Below are 18,206 nucleotides of genomic sequence, written 5' to 3'. Positions count from 1 at the left end.
ACATACAACAAAGCATTTATTAGCTATAAACTTATCAAGTAATTTACTTCTTACAAAGCTAAACTTAGGAAATTGGATATTAAATAGACTATACAATTTATGCTGGTTTTGGTTCTGCTTTTCTTTAAGAAATACACATAAATTGCTATTCAAATCGTTGCCATCTTTGGTATGGTAAATAGCTACAAGAAATACACATAAATTCTACACAGAAAACTTTGCTATCTTTGGTATGGTAAATCCTGTTTTTTGCGCTCTCTTTTTAAGCCTAAGAAGCCCAATTTGTTGCATTCTTTAAATTAGTTTATTTGCCCTAAAAGTCGACCGGTGTTTCCACATTTTGTCTTCCACCTGTAAATAGAAATTCCATTCTTTTTCCGTTTTCCGTCTTGCGTCTTCCGCTGTCTTCTGGCATGTTGCAAGGTCAAGCCCAGTGCCGACGCCCTAAAGCAGGCAAAACAAAATTTGTTTGGCCAAAAGTAATCAATACCCAGGTGTCAAGCGAAGTTCAACAGCACACCGATGAAACCGATATGTTGGTCCAAAAGAAGCCAATTCAAGCCTCAGGCCCTGACGTCATCCTATGGAAAATATTGATGGGAGTTTTTCCCACAATGCGCAAGACGACACGACTCGAAATTATATACCCATTAAAGAACGGAAAATATTCGACATTGAAAAAGTTGTGGCCATATAGAGGAGTTTTGGTTCGAACGATGAAAAGCGAAAATGTGAGCAGCCGAGCACACGCCCAAAAATGGTGAAAAAAGTATAAAAACAAAAACAACAGAAACATCAAGCAAAAGCAACAAACTTTTTGATCAAAAACGGCAAGAGCAATTGGACAAGGCAGTCCAGTCCAGTCCCCATGTCCATGTCCATGTCCAATGTGACTGATATGGTCGGACATAGATAGAGAGCTACTGATATGTACATGCCGTAATGATGGAATGACTGAATGACCAATTGACTGATTGGATGACGCTTAGAACCCCTCGCGCTCTCTCTCTCTCTCTCCCTCTCTCTCCCTCTTCCTCTCTCACGAGTCGTAAAAGTATCGTGTGATTATAAATTGGAACCAACCGTGTTGTGTTGGCTTACGTCATCATCCCAAACAGCGGCAGCATACAAAACACACATACACACACATGTACGTTAAACGATAAAAAGCATTTCGAATTGGGGGAGCTTGAGCAGGCAGAGCGCGTAGCTTTCCAAACACCGAAAGTCATACAACAAACCGTTGATGAAGCACCCGAGAGGAGAGGAGAGAGGAGCGTCCCCGCCACAGAGACAACGAAAAATGCCAAAAACAACAAAACCACCAGAAACGAAGGAAGGAAAACATCGAAAAAGCACAGTAAAGTACTGGCTAAACGAGGCTTTCTGATTGCTCGATCATCATTCAGTGGAGAGCTTTCTTGGGCAAAATGAGTGCATAGGCATTTCTGCAAATCAGCTGCTGTCTCGTTTAGCCAGTGCAAAGTCAACTCCAGTTGGGTTTCGTTTTGTAGCGGGAGTTGTTGGCAGCAGCCATGGGCGCGAAAGAGAAGAGATTGCACACAGTTGGGAGTTGGATAGAGAGAGAGAGAGAGAGAGAGCAAGCTGTTGTGGCCGTCTCGCTATCCCCCTCTATTTTTGAACTCATTAACAAAATGTATTGAAGATTAAGCGCTTTATTAACAGCAACAAAAAGAGAAGTAGAAGAAGAATAAGAGGCCAAAGAAAAGCGGGAGACAGAACAAGTTTTGGAGTTGGAGAGCAGTGGCCCCGGCCCCCATTGTTGTGGAATTTATGAGAAATGACCGGCAAAATGCAAAAAAATAAAATAAAGTAAAATACAAAACAACAAAAATAACCGATCTTAGCCAAATTCAAAAGCCATGAGCATGCAAAACCAGCTACGGGGCTGAGAAATGGTACACGCCAATGAATTTTTGACGGCTTAGTCACACACACACCTTGGAATCGGGGAGTATTCCATTTGTTTTAGTTTTATTTTCAGAAATTGCCTTGGCAACGATATATAAAACAATAAAAATTTTGTAGAGCGCTGCGCAGGGCGTGTGCGTATGCCAGTGTGTGTGTATCCATTTTGATGATGCATTTTTAATTATGAACCGAAAAAGTAACGCCATGAAAATGTAAATCACCAAGAAAAACGGTTAAAGACGATGGACGCTCTCTCAGGCATGAAGCGGTTTTTTCGGTGGCGATCGTGAGAGGGTGTGCTTGCTTTGCTTCTCTCTTGATACCCCAGTCAGCCCATGGCATCATGTGTTGTAATCTCTAAATTACGGAATACACACACACACACACACAGAGATGCAGTGACTGGGGGCAGGGGGTAGGGAGCATGAATCAAAACCAATTTGTCACAAAAGCGCATTGAAATTATCTACGTTCAATTGCAGGACAGAGGGACACACAAAAGAGGGGAGAAAGGAAGACTGCGCAAGGAGGGAAACACCAGATGAGAGGGAGGGCGACTCGCTCTGCCATCGAATGACATTGAAAAGCATTCATTGTATAGAAAAGCAACAACAAAAGCAAATTATGTTTTTGTTTTACATTTCAGAAAGGGGAAACCAAACGTCAATCACTTGCTGGGAGCGTGGAAGCGAAAAGTGAACAAATGGCTCCCCCCCGAAGGCAATTGTATTGGTTTTAAAATTCATCCAAAAGTTCCTGGAACACAGTCCTAAGCCGCCAAAAAACATGACGTCAACAAATGCTGTCACACTCTCTGTGATTTCGTACACACACACACCCACTTATACGGGTACCAAGGAGCCCTACAGAAATTGCTTGCGGCATTTGCTCTCTCAATTGTCTAATTAGAATCGAATTAAGAACAAAATGAAAAAAAAAGAATTAAGAGAATCCAACCATTTATTGATCATAATTAATCGAATTTAGAACACCGCTAGCTAAACGATGTGGCTGCCACTTTGCGGCTGCTGCCGTTGCTGCTTCTTCAGCTTTGAGCCGGTTTTTATTTTTTTGTCGCTGAGAAAGCAAAAGATTTCTTTTCTCTTCTTTTTTTTTGCCTTATGTAAATGCGTGTCAGTGTCAGTGTGTGTGGTTGTGAGGTGTATGCTAATGTTGCGCTATGTGCCGTGAAGCGAGAGAGATAACATAGAATTTGAAAGGTGAATGAATTTCGTCTCACAGATAACAACAGTTAACCCCAAAACGAAAAAGAAGTGACACAATAAGGAACAAGAGGAAGAACAATAGTGGTGCTGCACGGACACGAACCACCCTGTGTCTCAACAATTCAATTTGCCTAAAATTTCTTTCAAAAGAGTAACAACAAAAGGCAGGGGGAAAACAACAACAGAATCAACGGGAGAGGCCAGAACCAAAAAGTCGCTCTCTGGAACTCATGCGAGCGAGAAGCCTGTCGCGACACTTGCGGTTATCTCGCTCCCACAAGTACACACACACACACACACACACACGGGGGAGAGCTCTCGTCTCTCTCTTGCTCTGAGAGAGTGTGTGAGAGAAATGGTTAACTATCTTTTTTCCACAGGTAGGATTTATGCAAAATTTATAAGACAGGTCACGCAGTATTTAAACCATACCAAAGATAGCTAAATTTCCACTAAATTCAGTAGAACTAATAGGGAAATGGAAGGCTGGCTTACTTCTTCGCGGCGAACCACTTCGAGTTGCAAGCGCTTTTGGTACTCCTCGCACTCATCTTTATACTTTTCCATTTCTTCTTTGGTCTGACGCATTTTCTTCTTGAGCACGTCCAGGAGAGTGCCTTGTGGAATGCTGGTCGTCATTTTTAGTTTGGTTGTAGGTGTTTCGTTTGGACACTTGGACTTTGCGTTGGCAGGGAAGCCGGGCACTGAAGCACACTTGATATTGGCCTTTTTCGACTTTTACTGTTATAATTTCAACAGTTGCTTTCTGGTGGTATGGCAGCACCAAAAATATATAATTTTACAATTTGAAGAACACACACCAACACACGCACGAACACTCACACACACGCAATGAAGAAAAAACCACCGGTTTTTTTCTTCTTTCTCTTCGACTGCTTTTTCTCTCGCTTGCGATGGCTTTCAAGGCAGCGTTAGCTGGTTTTAGGGACTTTAACTGGCACACAATATAGTAGTAGAATAAATAACGAATAAATATTTAATATTTGCTATTTGGTAGCGAAAAACACACACAAGTCGACGACACACAAAACAGAGAAGACCGACGCGACTCGAACAACAAATTGGAAATGATCCGTTAAACACTTGGCATGCCTTTCGAAGCGGTGGTGGGGTTTGACAGTGGTGGTGTGCGACAGAGACAACTGGTGTGTCGAGTAGAAGAACGAGAGAACGATGACATTCATTGAGTGGGAAAAAGGCGCTCAAGTCGGAGTTGGATTCGAGTTGCGTTGGTTTTGAGCGCGATTGTGTTTTGTATGGGAAAATCACTCAATCAAACAAGTAATCTCTCTCTCTCGGCTGAATTGGAGTGAACGAACGAGACAAAAAAGAACTAGAAGAACGACTTAGTTCACTTACGAATGAACCAGTAAGATGAAAAAGAGAGGAAACCACCACGTTTGAGAGAGCGAAAATGCATGAGTCGAGCGCGCCGTTGGCAGCGCTGCTGACATGCCTTTTGAAGCGATGAGAACATTGGTGTGACAGAGATAACTGGTGCGTCGTCTGCCTCGCCTAAACTGTATGCTGGTGTGTGCTCAAGAGCGGAGCGACTTTGTGTGTGTTGGTGTGCCGCTGGAAAACCTGTTAAAAGCCGCTAAAATTCTGTCGACATGTTTGTTGTTGTTTGGCATTAATTAGTGAAGAAATATTTCAGATTTTTTCTATTTCTATGCAAATAATATTATGCAAAATAATGCCCATGTCAAAGACAATCTCCATTTAGGCTCAAAATGAGTAATCAGGTAGTACTCTCTAGCTGCACACATGCAGACATTCGAACATACAGCTGCGTGTGTGCCTTTGCCAACGCAACGCCCCTGCCTTTTCCTCCCCTGTCTATCCACAAGCTAATTGTATGAAAAAACTACAATGCCGGTGCTTTATCAGGCTTATCAACACGCAAGCAAACAACGTAAGCGTGAGAGCGTAATGACTAATCGGACAGGTTCTCTCTTTCCGGCGATTGTCCCCCCCACACGATATCGATATCATATCGGGAAGTTTTGAATTTGGAAAAGTTCTATGCCCCCGAGGGTTCGTTCTCGTTCACCCACCTGTTGCTGGCCATTAATTCTGTATTCTCAAACTCTCATCCCTATTCGGCGATGGCGTAATTGTTGATAATGCTAACAATGAGCGCCTGTCCATTTTTAGACAGGCGGCATTGAAAAGAAATTAAAAGTAAATGCCGCAGTCGCATCGAAGGTCGTTCGGGGGCTTCGGCTTCGCTATGGGAACACGTACATAGCCCGTATCAACATTTAATAATTAATTTGTACACCAAATTGGCAAGTCGGGCTTTGTACAGCATTTGCGCTATGCTTTGGCCATAGATGGTAATGTTTTCCTTTTAGTGATATTTGTAGTAGAAGCATGTAGCCGGCCATTTATGGGGGTTGGGTTGGGGCCAAGACCACATAGAGTATGGTTATAGAACCCGAAACGAAACCCCCACCCACCGCCATATAGGCGGGGGAGTAGCACTACCATTTAGAGGGCCCTCCATCTCTCTCTCTCTTTGAGAGGGGGGCGGAGGGAGTTTAGTGTGGCAGTGCGCAACAGGTACCGTTAGTTTAATTTTGAGCAATTGCGTAACTAATTAAACAATTGCCTGCAATTAAGCAAACATGTTTGCGTACGAAATTGTTGAAATACTTTTGCTGCTCTCAGTCTACGGGTGGTACAATGTATGCAGGGGGGGTAAATGCAAACGAAATGCTGACCATCGGAATGGCAAGAGGAAAGGTGAGAGAAATAGGCATAAGTACGTGCAATGTGGGTCAAGATTTGCATGTGTGTGTGCATGACAAGACGAAACCACAGAAGGAGGGCCTCCAAGACAGCAAATATGTAATTTCCTAGGCGACGGACCAGCTATTCATAATCAATATATAGAAAGAATTAAAGAGTTCCACCAGAAAATTCCATGTGATTCCCTAACGCAAGGGCAAGAAAATGAGATAGAGAAAGAGGAGAGGGCTTAAAGAAAATCACCACAAAAGGGTTAAGGTTAGATTGGGGATCCGAAGCATGTGATACCCTCACACGAAACCGACAATGGAGCGCATGCTGCTGGTAAACAAGAATCTACAGAGGTTTATAGGATCAGAAATACCATTTCTCTGACTGCCAAACAGCTTGCTCAACATGTGGGACCCTCTTCTAGGGTATATCGCGAAAAAAGAAGGCAACAAAGTCGACGACAAAGACGACGTAATCGCTTGGCAATGTGCAAACCACACAAAACTAAAAAACAACAACATTATACAAAGAGAGAACCGAGGAAACAAAGGAAACGAGAGATAGGCAACAACAAAAATTGGAGCAATTATAGATAGAAAGGGGCGATACGATAGAGGGGACGGAACCTAACCAAACTTTACAAAGAACAGCCGACGGAAGACATCGTTGGACGGAAGACGTTCTTTTTTTTCGGCTTGAATTAGATATAGAAATGTGATTAGTGGATAATACATATATAAAGAGACTCCCATCGATCCATCGATCTCCCGTCTGCTAATTACCCTTTTTAGTTGTGTATTCATGATGTTGTGCAGCTCGTTCCGGATGATATTGAACTTCATCATGGTGTCCGAACTGAAGATGGAACGTCCAAAGGCCAGACCCGGATAGTCCGCACACCGTCCCTTGTTCCGACGTGCCTCTCGCTCCGCCACAATCTCGGCCGCCTCGCTGGTGCATCGCAATTTGGACCACTCGGCCGACTGGGTGTCGTCGTCATCGCCCAGTGCGATGCCCTCGTCGATGGCCCCGGCGCTGAGATCGGTGGCCAGGCTATCACTGCTGGCCTCCATTGCACTCGTGCCGGCTGCTCCATGTCCATGACGTTTGCTGCGCTCGCGCTTGCCCGACGATGATGAGGAGGACTTCTTCTTTCTCTCTGACTTTTCACCTTTTTCACTCTTCTCCGACTTGTCGCCTTTATCACTCTTCTCGGACTTGTCGCCTCTTTCCCGCTTCTCGGACTTTTCGCCTCTGTCCCGCTTCTTTTTCTTGCCACTGGACGTTTTGGCCTCCTTCTCCTTCCCGTTGGGCGGCACCGGAAGGCCTGAAGGCGTTGCCGTTGCTGTTGTGGTTCCCGTTACGGGTGTGGCCGCACTGTCATCTTGAATGCTGCTCTCATCCGTGGGCGTGGGACTGTTGCTGCCCAGGGAATTGGTCACCGAATCGGTGAGTGGAAGACTTAGGGTGCTGCGGCTAATCGGCGTGGAAGGCGCCTCCACGGGTGTCTCGTTCTCGGGTTCCGGCTCTGGTTGAGCCTCACCGCGCAGATTGGAGAGCACCCCCTTGGAGTCGCCGCGATAGAGCGCGGCCAGTATCTCCTGGACATTGGGCACATTGGGCCGCCGTGTGCCCGAGAAGCGGGGATGATGCTGATGGCCCCGTCGTTTCAGGGCGGCTGGAACCAGGCTGTGGGTGCTGTTGCTGCCCGTCCCGCTGGTGCTGGACAGGGCGTCGTCGTCGGCACTGTTTTGCTGCGACATATTGTCTTCGGAGTCAGAGGCGTCGCTCCAAAAGTCCGTCGATCCCGACTCGTACTCACTGTTGGAGCTCTGGTCGCAGATGAGCTGCTGGTACCTTTCGTAGAGCTGGGCTAAATACAGTTCGGCCTCCTCATCGCAGTAATAGAGCAGATCGTCCAGCACATTCAGCTGCGCCTCGATGGAGCACCAACGCGAAGACTGCCCCGATAGTGCCCCGTCACTGCGACTCTGCCTGCTGCTGCCACGCTGTTGACGCTGGTGTTTGCCTGCTTTCGGCTTTGGTTTATCACTTTTTAACAATTGTTTGTTGCTTGCGCGTTTGTTACGCGGCTGCTGTTTCTGTTTTCCAGCTGCTGCACCCTCCGCCGTTGTTGTTGTTTTTGGTGTCCTTTTTGCAACAGCTGTTTGTAAATCGAGAAAATGTAGTTTATCGACCCTCGGAAGAATACCGAAATATACCGTCGAATTTTCAAAATATACCGTAACAATACTGACGAATTCAAGTTACCCCCTGAAATTCCCCATCGGCTTATAATATGTTAATCGTTCTCCGTCAGGGATTGAAAACCATATTGCTGCATTTTGATGTTCCGTCAAATATTATGGCTTACAAAAGTGATTTAATATAATCTTAGCAGCCAAAATTTAGCTGTTCTAGTTTTAATGCTTAATAATTGCTCGTAATTATTGTAATTAAATCATTTTTGTGCGCCTATCGATATCTAGTGTGACCAGACAACTACACGCGCACTGCATACAGACCAAAGCTGATTGACATGTGCGCGTGTAGTTATCGGTGGTACTGCCTCAACTGCTTTAGATTTGATTTGAATTTATAGAAATCATATCTAAATCAGCTGAGATTAAAGGTTCATTTCGTTACGCTTTTGTTGTGGTTGTTTGTCGTTGCCGCCGCTGGTCAATAAATGCCGATGCGCCCGCTTTATTTGATGCGCCAGCCGGCGCGCCGCACTGCCGAAGTATTTGTACTTTTGGTTGTTTTGTAGTGGTTGTGTGGAGGGTTTAACCGTTTCTTTGGGTGTTGTTGTTGTTGCTGCTGCACTTGCTATTTTTGTTGCATTTGTTTTGGTTGCAGTTTTTGCACTGCTTTTGCTAGTTTTGTGATTGATTTGCTTTGGTTTGGCCGTTGTTGTGCTTTTGTTGTTATAACTCACTTTTTGCCACTCATATGCATTATTAACTTTTGCATTTCCTATTGTTAATGTTTTCTCGTACATATTAATTATGTGCGCCGGCTTTTGCTACTACAGTTTGTTGTTTGTGTGATTTGATGCGTGATGTTTTCGGTGGTTTTTGTTGTTGTTGTTGGTTTTTTTCAAACAGCTGCGCTCATGGTACCGTTAGTTAATGGTTGGATTCCGAATTTTGTTTTTTTTTCTAGCTATTTTTATTGATGATTTAATAGATCTAATGTTTTTTTTTTGCTCTTTTTATCTCTTTAGATTTTCAATAGCGCGTGAAAAATGGCAGAGAAAAGTTTTCGCCACACACTGGTTTCTCTTTCTCTTGTTTTTTGGCATGTGTAACGGTTTATTTATGTAATTTGTGAAATCTCTAGAATTTCATTTAATGCGTATTAAATGAAAGTAGCGACTTCTCTGATTAATTCATTGATAAACCTACTTAGTTTGATTTATAAGAATGCGGGTTTCATTTATTTATAATTTATTTGATTTTCTGTAGTTTTTTTGTAGATTTCCGATGGGGTTTGTGGTTGAGGCGGCGGGCGGCGGCTGGTCTGCTGCTGGCTGCTTGCTGCTGCGGCTGCTTGAGGGTTCTTCGGCCCCGCTGCTTGCTTCGGCGTTGTACTTGAAAGTGTGCTTGCGCTGTGGCGATAATTTTGGGGCTATGCGCTCACCGGCAGCGGCTCTCTCTCGATCTGCCCAAACTATCTCTCTCTCTAATGCGCCCCCATACGAAGCGTGCGGCCGACGTGTGGCACATGTCCGAGTGAGTCAGCAAGATGTGTGCGCTGCACTCTGATCGTACATCCAGGGGGAGAGGGGATGAGCACGAGAGAGCGCCATATCGCCACAGCCCCACAACACCCACTCACTAGTGATGCTCTCTCTCTCACAAGCTTTCATGCAGGCCACTTGTACTCTCTAGCTCTAGCTCCGCTCCGCTCCTGCTCTCTTACTCTCTTGCGGTATTCGCGACGAGTTTTCCTGGTATATTCATTCCATTTCAGTTTTTGTTTGATTTAATTGCTTATCTCTGTGTTTTTTCTTCATTTTTCCGTATCTTGTATTATTACTCAGGCGCTGGCATCGTCATATCTATTTGAACGATACGGGGCAGGGCCAACAGCGCCAGCGACAACAACAAGAAAAGCCATAACTGATAATTTGTCAAGATCTCATAATTTATGCTGTCCGATAAGAATTTTGTATTTATCTTTCACGCCTCTGGTTACCTGAAAATGTTGAATTTTTGAAACGCTGCCAAACGCCCAATCCTTGAAATACTTTCCGAATGTGTCCCAAATCAAAAAAACGTATCGCAAGAAGAACAAAAAATTTAATTCAATTTCAATTTTGTTCTTTTTGTTTTGGAAAGCACAAGGCGGCGTCGGCCCAACGCCAAGAAAATTGTTCTAAATACTGTACAAAAAAATGAGAGGAAACCATTTTTGTTTTTGCATGAAAATATTTTGGCAAAAGCAATTTTCATTTGTCTTTGCGTTATTTGATATTGCCCCACACACACACACGCATACAGGCGCGCATGCGTTGCCGGGGCGCTCTCCCTCTCGCACCAACGGGCTGCTATTTCCAACGAATTTAAAAATAGCGCCGCACCAAAGGCGCTGCCAACAGTAAACGAAAAACGCATACACCAACAGAGTGCTGCGTGGCAATTGCTGACTGCTGTTTCCTTTTGTTTGAATTTGAATTCAAAATTTATGAATTTTCTGCTAAGAGCACAAACACCTCAGACTCATAAAATGGAATGGAATTTCCGCCCCCAAACATTTATCCCATTTGAAAGAAGGTGCCGGAAAATTAGCATTAAATTGCCGCTCCGATGACACAGTTTTCCCGCTGGCCCATTTTCTTTCCTCCATTTCTTGAAGCTGTTGAAAAAATCACTTATAATAAATTTATGTGTATTTCTTGACTTGTATCTGAACCCAGATGCATTTCACAGAATATTGTGAAATGACCTGAAAATTAAATGTTTTTTTCTGAAGATCTATAGATACTTATTTAAAGATATAGTTTCTGGGAAATGTGTAACATTTTTGAGGGCTCTGACAAATGCTAGTCTAGAAATGATTAATAGGTCTGCCCTTCTTATGTTTTTAAGTGATTAAAGAAATTATGATTTTTGGGGGGTTTTTGGAATGCTTTGGAATAAGTTTGAGAATTTAGCTTTTAAATTAAAATAGTAAAATAATAATTCGTAAACAAATTGGCTATAAATTTAAATGTAAGCTAATTTATTTCTAAGACTTAAATTTAACATAAATTTTCAGCTGATCCAAAAGAAATTTTGCATTGAGATCTTTAAAAAATTACGGATATTGACTCCGATCTTCTGTGCCTGCTCTATCCTCCACTTAAGATTTATTCTAAGGTACGAAAGGTTTGAAATTCTCGAACTTACATTCTGCAGGGCCTTGTTCTTCTCCTCCAACTTGCCAGTGACAAGGGTGAGGGCCTCCTGGGTCTGATCCAGCTCGTTCTCAACGGTCTGGATTTTCTTTTGCAGCTGGCGAGCCTCCTCCTCGGCCTGTTATTATAATATTTCAAAAATAAAACCAAGAAAAATGGAATGTGTTAACAAGTTTTGTTATGTTTCGGTTAGGGTTCGCCAGAGCCTGATGAGATCTGTTCAGATTTAAACCCCTTTAATTATGTTTTTTGTTACATTAAATGTTTCTCCCACTCTGCCCCTCTGTGGGAGTACAAGTGCGAGTGGTTTATGGAGGGGGGGTGGGGCATGGGGGTTCCTGATGGTTGAATTACCTTTTCGGCGCGAGTGTTGGCATCGCGTGCCTCTTGTTCGCAGACGAGAGCGCGCTCCAAAGCTCCATCCTTGTCGACTTTCATCGCTTGCATCTTCTTCTTGATGGCATCCATGGTGTCTGTTTGTTTGTTTTGCTACTGTACTCGAAAGAAACTGCAAATCGAAATGGAAATGGCAATGAAAACGGTTGTTATGTGCAGCCAATAAACCAATTAATGAATTTATGCGATAATCATCTACGAGCATTCGCAACGGATAAGAAAAGAAAAAAACTTGTTTCTTTGTGCACAGAAAGTGAAACTCTGTCTTGAGAGAGAAGGTGAAGGTATTTGCATTTTACAATCTTTAATTGGAGAAGTGAACTCTTTTTGGCTTAATCCTCCCCAAATCCATGACTATTCTAATCTCTATCTTGGACACAACTAAAACTATAGGAATATTAGATTGTTTATGGCTTGGGTAATCATTCTTTGTATTATCTACCCTCTTTTTCCAACTGAAATACACTTGTCTCTTGGCTTATCTATCTGTTATCAGCATTCAGGTGGGGGGTATTCTCTCTCCCAAGCTAATGAGAGAGCCATGTCTACCCTTTTTTGGCTGGAAGGTGGCAGAACCCATTAATTATTCGCCCCAGACCAAAAATCAAACACTCAAGGCCCATACATCAGTATTGTTCCAGCTCATCGGACTGTGAATTGAGCTTTTAGTATTTTGCCGGCGTTTCTTCACGACTTTTATTCCCGCTTCTGGGTCTCCTCTTCAATCTTATGTGTGTTGTTTTTTTGGAGAGTGTTTTCTCATCTCACAGTAAATCATTTGAACGAGAAATACCAGGTAATGCACGTTTTCGGGGCTTAGTTATGCAGATCACATCGGCTCGGATTGGTATGGTATGGATTAAGAACGAAGCTGGAACTGGCAGCATATTTGAGTAGAGAGCTCTGGCACCATCCAGAAATTGTGTCAGTAGATGGAACCCAAATGTGGGCCAAGAAAAGGTGTAAGATATAGCTTTAGCTATACGAATTTATGACGTATATTTGTTTGGTTTATTATACCATTCTTTCTCGAGTATTTTGGGATCAGTAAAGTTATACCTATATTTGTATTGCAAGGCAAAGATCTTGAGTACTATTTCAAAGTTCTAGTTGAGAGTTTTACTAAACTAATCTCCTATATATAACCCACAGATCTCTTACCCAACCTCCCTAGTCTAGAACAAGAATAAATTTAGTTCAAACTCTAATTCAAGTTCTCTTTCGAATACCTTGAGACACTCTTAAGGAAGAGACTCTTTAATCTTTAAATAAAGAGCACTTTAAGCTCTGTAGATTCCTTGTAAACAAACCTCCTAATCCTACTCTTCTTAACACTCCCCAATGAATCATTACCATCCACTCAGTTGGCTTTAAACTATACTTGGCCAATACTCTCTGGACTCTGACTCTGACTCAGTGTGGACTCAGCTGGGGCCTGGGGGCTTAACCTCTTCTCAGTCACTCGCACACCTCTTTCCGCCTTTCACTCCTTCCTCCAGCTTGCCACCAAGCAGACACTCCACTTGACCAACATTTGTCATGGCCTGCACCGAATCCAGGCAGGCCACTAATTGAGTCAAGTTTTAAATTCTTTATTACTGCCCTGCCCCTCCCGTGTGCTGTTCTTAACAAGAACAAAACATTAATTTATTTTTAAAACTTTTCTGTTTACATTCCTGAGCCTCTGAACCTCAGGTTCAACGAAACAGCGAGCAAAAGCGGCCGAAGGAAAACAAAAATTGAATTTAAATTACGAGTAAATTGCAATCGAGGCAAATTTGTTTGTGCCATGTGCCATGTGCATATGGGATCGAATGAGGTGACACATTGAGTTATGTTTGCGTTGATTCAGCGGAATAAATCGCATGGAATCTTAAACCTTTCGGCAATGACATACATCTTTTGTGAAATAAATGAACCCAAAGCCAAGAAGAGCGCCATTATAGAGCGAAGAAAGTAATGGAGTTTGAGGGATAAATACTCCAGATAAAAGCCTGGGTAAAACTTCATTATTCTATTAATATTTAACATCCATATATGAGTATTTTTAAGGGATAAAACTGTGCTTGAAGAGGCTTAACCTTTATAGTACTTCTTTATACATATTCTATACACCTTTTCTAATGCGTACAAAAGCATATACCAGTAAGCTTTGAAGAACCTTCGAAAACCATCTAAAAAACTTGGAAAATATTGAAATTCAAGGAACTGATCAAAAACTGATCAAATAACAAGGATTCAAGACTACCAAAGTTTACCCATTCTCATATGTTTCTTTTAAAAGAAATCTGGATGCGATTTAGGGAGTAATTTATTCCACATTTTCCCCCAAAATTTATACACTACCTCTCTAGATATCCTGTCTGTCTTGTTTATCCTAGATCAAGAATACGTAAATACCTCAAAATATCTACTCTGTAGGTTAGGAAATATGTTCTTTCACATCTTCTAATTATATCCATCTCTCTCATTTGTACAGCAGAATTTCCAAATTATCCATTGGAAAAAGTCAAATTTTTTGTTGTACAGAATACAGAATTCCATTCCGTTTTTTTTTCTTTCTATTTTTAAGTCTCAAACACATAGACAGCCTTGTATATAGGTCTAACGTATATAGAATCTATATCTAAAAGTCTATGGCGGGGCAGAACTGAAAGCTTTCTCCCTCTCTGTGACTCTGACTATCTCTCTCTCTCTCTCTCCTTCTCTGTCTCTCTTGGACACACAGAAAATGCCTAAAAATAGGAAAACTGAGGAGGCATCTGTTGAATATCCAACGGATATTACTTAATACTACAATAAGTATAAAGAAAAGAGAAGAGCTTTCTGGGGAATTCGTTGGGTTGGGGATTTCTCGCCTACGTTCGCTTCAGATACATTTGGCATCTGTGGCCAGCGGTTGTGTATCGGATTTCATGGATACAACAAATTGCAACAGAACTGCACGATGTTCTGAATGATTGGGATTTATTCTGAATACCAAAGAAGGAAGGATCTTTTCTTCTATCTCTCTTTTCCATTAGGTCTAGGTCTTTTTATATCCACCTTGAGATCATGGATCTTTTAGTGGTTTAGCAACCTTCGGTGATTCATACAATATTTAAATAGGTTTCTAGAAGAACAGGAAGATGAAAAAGGTAGTCTCTATGAAGTTATCTAAAGAAATGTAATTCAGGAAGATTCTCACAGATTTTAAATGTAAAATATAAGATCATTTCTACAGCATATCATAAATTCCTTGAGTCCTAGAAAAACCTTTGATTTACTCTGGCGGATTCGACTCCCAGAACCATGTGAGAACCCCTCTGATGAATGCCCACTGGCAATGTTTATATATCTCATGCAGAGGGCATTTAGTGGAAATGGAAAATGGAAATTCTAGATGCCAAATTGTGGTTAACAGACAAACTTGACAAAGCCCCAGAGAGAATCGCTATTAACCGAAAAGGTGCTTAACCTCTATTTGGGTTTTCATTCTAAACTAAGAAATATTTGAAATATCTTTTTTTTGTTGCTCTTCTGTTCTGTCTGTTGTATCTCAAAAATACTTGCGGTTTCTTTTTTGGTTACTATAGATTTTTCACAGCACTTTGATTTGATTTCAAATTAGTTTTGCCGCAACGTTTTGATGATTATATAACTATTTAGAGTTGATTTGGATCCTTTTTTTTCGCAGGGCTCACACAGTTTTTGTACTTTTTTTTTGCACGCAACAAGATTTACAAGATACTTTTTGAAAAATTTTTTTTGGATATCTTGGTATTTTTGAATAGGAGGTTCTTTTCTTTGCCTTCCTTTTTTTTTACTTACAAAACTTTTATTCGGAGTTATCCGCGACTTGAACGGATTGTGATGTTCAACTGAAAATATTTATTCAATATGTTGACGTTCGATGCCCGCCGTTCGGTCGATTCCGAACGATCTGCGCTGGTGTGTATAGGTGTGGGCCATCGCCGCCCAGCGCGCGTGTGTGTGTGTGCGAGAGAGCATGCTTTTGGCCAAATAAAAGCGATGCCGTGCTCGTGTTGTTGCTTTTGGTCTGCTCTTTCGCTTATTATGGAACTGCATTCTGCTCTCGTTTGAGTACGGCGATGATCACTCACTCGCAACAAAAAGAGAGCATGGCATGGTATTGCTAGAGCTTGTACACTGTGCGAAAAAAGTGCTAAATGGTTGCCGAACATGTAACAACATCTTAAGGAAAATATAGAAAGACTAGATATTCGGCGATACAGCCTTAGATACCCTGTTAGATGGGGTTTTCCTATGGAAGCCCTATAATTTAGTAGTCCAATGAAATCTATGGATATTCCTGGTCTTCATTGGATCGATCATCATTATAGAAATATTATAGAACTCCACAAATGGGTATAACAATTCCAAAATGATTTGAAGATGGGGTACATCACTCAATTCCTCAGAAACAAAATTTTTTCCAACATTTTATTCATCTTAAAAGTACAAATTTCTCTCAGTGCAGCCGAGGAAAATCTAATATTTTCTTCGGCTCGTGTGTATACAAGGCAAGAGATCGGCGATGAGCAGCACCCTGATTTACGATCTCTTCTCACACAACACAAGCATAGCCGGCACCTGCGACTGCGCTTTTACTGTTACACTCTCAATCCTCTCTCTCTCGCCATCCTTTCTCCCGCTCTTCGCCAGGAGCCTTCTGTCACCTGTTCACTGGCTGTCTGTGTCTGTGTCTGTGTATGGGTGTGTGGAACTGTTCTGTTCTGCCTATTTTTGAATATTTCCCCATATTCCAAAAAGCTCTCACTCATCACCCCAGTATTTTTGGTCAATGCAAAATATTTGAAAATACAAAAGCACCATTTTTCTCTATAATTACGGTTTCTGTGTGTGTGACTTAAGAAACTTTTATGGTGTGCGTGTATCTTTTTGTTTTGCTTTTTGTTTCTTTCTTCAATGCCTATTTTTATCTTTCAGTTATTGATATGCCAAAAAAAATCTTGTTTCAAATAGGTATATACAGACACCATAGGTCTACGGATTATTATTTTTTTGTTCTATATAATTTGAGTGTTTTTCTATAGATTTTTCAACGTCATGTCTACGAACGGGAAACATTTTGTTGGCAATCATTAATGTCAAAGTACAATTGTACTTTTTATATTGCCTGTTTGTTGGTAACGCTCTCGGAAGAAAACCCCTATATGTACCATGATTCATGTATCGAGCGGAACGTGGGAATCGCATAAATGCAATTTCCTCTTGATCTCAGAAGATCAGTAGCTTATATAAAATACGGTTCTCTTTTGTAGATACTATTTTTACCCATTGATCACGCTTTTTTATGTACTAGTAATTTTGTATATGATAAGATATTAAAATTGAATTTTTAAACGAAGGAATACACCATAAATGTACTAATTAAGTATGGTATACTTTTTTATCACCGAATCAGGTAGTTCTTGATCTGTTAAAATCTGTAAGACGATGGAATGATAGAGGCAAAGATTCTTTGGATAGAGTAAAATTTCGAAGATTCTGTTAAAGTTTATGTGGTTCTAATCAATCAGTTTCGTTTAATTTCAATTTGCATGTTTATTTGTCAGTTCTATTCATCAAAATGTATGATTTCTTAGATTATCAAATTTTGGATAGCATTGAGAAAAAGTCGAAATCATAAATTAAGAAGATATTTTCATTTGATAACAAGGAGATTTTCTGTTTTATTTTATTCAAAGCTTATATATTTATAGAAAAAGGGACAATTAATATTATTTCAATAGGAATATACCTGTAAAGTTGTATCCATTAAATGGCTTAATTCAATATTGGTAATAGTATACGAGAAAGCATTATTGTTGCCAGTAATATGTGTAAAACTTAAAGGTTTTCTTTTATTTCCAACGATTATTCCAACAATGGTGATTAACCTATAAGCAAGTATAGAATTTTGCACACAAATTTATTAAATTAATCGTATTAAATAAATTGCTAAAGAGTTGTTCTAAAAACTGATTATATAAGTCTTCTGATTGCAACCAGAAGAACCGCTATAAATAAAACCCAATTTGATCTCAGTATATTTATTCTTTTTTTTTATTTTCTCTTGGAGAAAATTATGTTGTTTTTTTTTGCCAGCACTGAGACTGAGACTGTTGAAAAATTTATAATTAAATCCAGCAACACCCACCGAATGACGTAATTGTTTTCATTCAAAACAAAAAAGTCTTGCAAACAGATCATTATATATAGTTATCATCCTAAATAAATATCCATGAGAAAGACCCTTGAGACAACATCGAGAACATTGTTAAAAATTGAAAACGTGTGAGCAACTTGCTAAATAAGAAAAAACGAAATCATGGCCACCTGATGCTGTGGGGCTGAGGCTGTATTATGGAAAACAAAAGTTTTCATAATTCCAAAAAATATATACCAAATAAAAATAAATAAATATATTGTACGTGTACGTGTATGAGAGCTTGGGTCAGACAACAAGTGCACAATCTTGT

The 18,206-nt window shown here is 41.0% G+C and overlaps 1 protein-coding gene across 21 annotated transcripts in view; it reads right to left on the bottom strand.

Annotated features, from left to right (window-relative positions):
• Tm1 (tropomyosin 1) overlaps positions 1-15,656 on the bottom strand; it is a 30,412-nt gene extending 14,756 nt beyond the window's left edge. For 10 of the 21 annotated variants that reach the window (XM_015182806.2, XM_015182795.2, XM_033376871.1 and 7 more), the window contains exons 1-2: positions 8,571-8,940; positions 6,707-8,088 (exon numbers count right to left, since the gene is read on the bottom strand). In XM_015182806.2, the coding sequence (XP_015038292.2) occupies positions 6,707-8,088; positions 8,571-8,925 (1,737 nt within the window). In that variant the 5' untranslated portion in view covers positions 8,926-8,940. Of the gene's footprint in view, positions 1-3,653; positions 4,266-6,706; positions 8,089-8,570; positions 9,303-11,317; positions 11,444-11,679; positions 11,834-15,531 lie in introns of those variants that run through there. The other 11 variants (XM_015182797.2, XM_015182808.2, XM_015182801.2 and 8 more) reach the window with 10 other exon arrangements.
• Between the last annotated feature and the right edge of the window lie 2,550 nt (positions 15,657-18,206).

The sequence above is a fragment of the Drosophila pseudoobscura genome, chromosome 2 (genome assembly GCF_009870125.1).
Source record: "Drosophila pseudoobscura strain MV-25-SWS-2005 chromosome 2, UCI_Dpse_MV25, whole genome shotgun sequence".
NCBI lineage: Eukaryota > Metazoa > Arthropoda > Insecta > Diptera > Drosophilidae > Drosophila > Drosophila pseudoobscura.
Note: the sequence above shows the minus strand (reverse complement) of the source record. Positions and strands in the feature narration are given on the sequence as shown.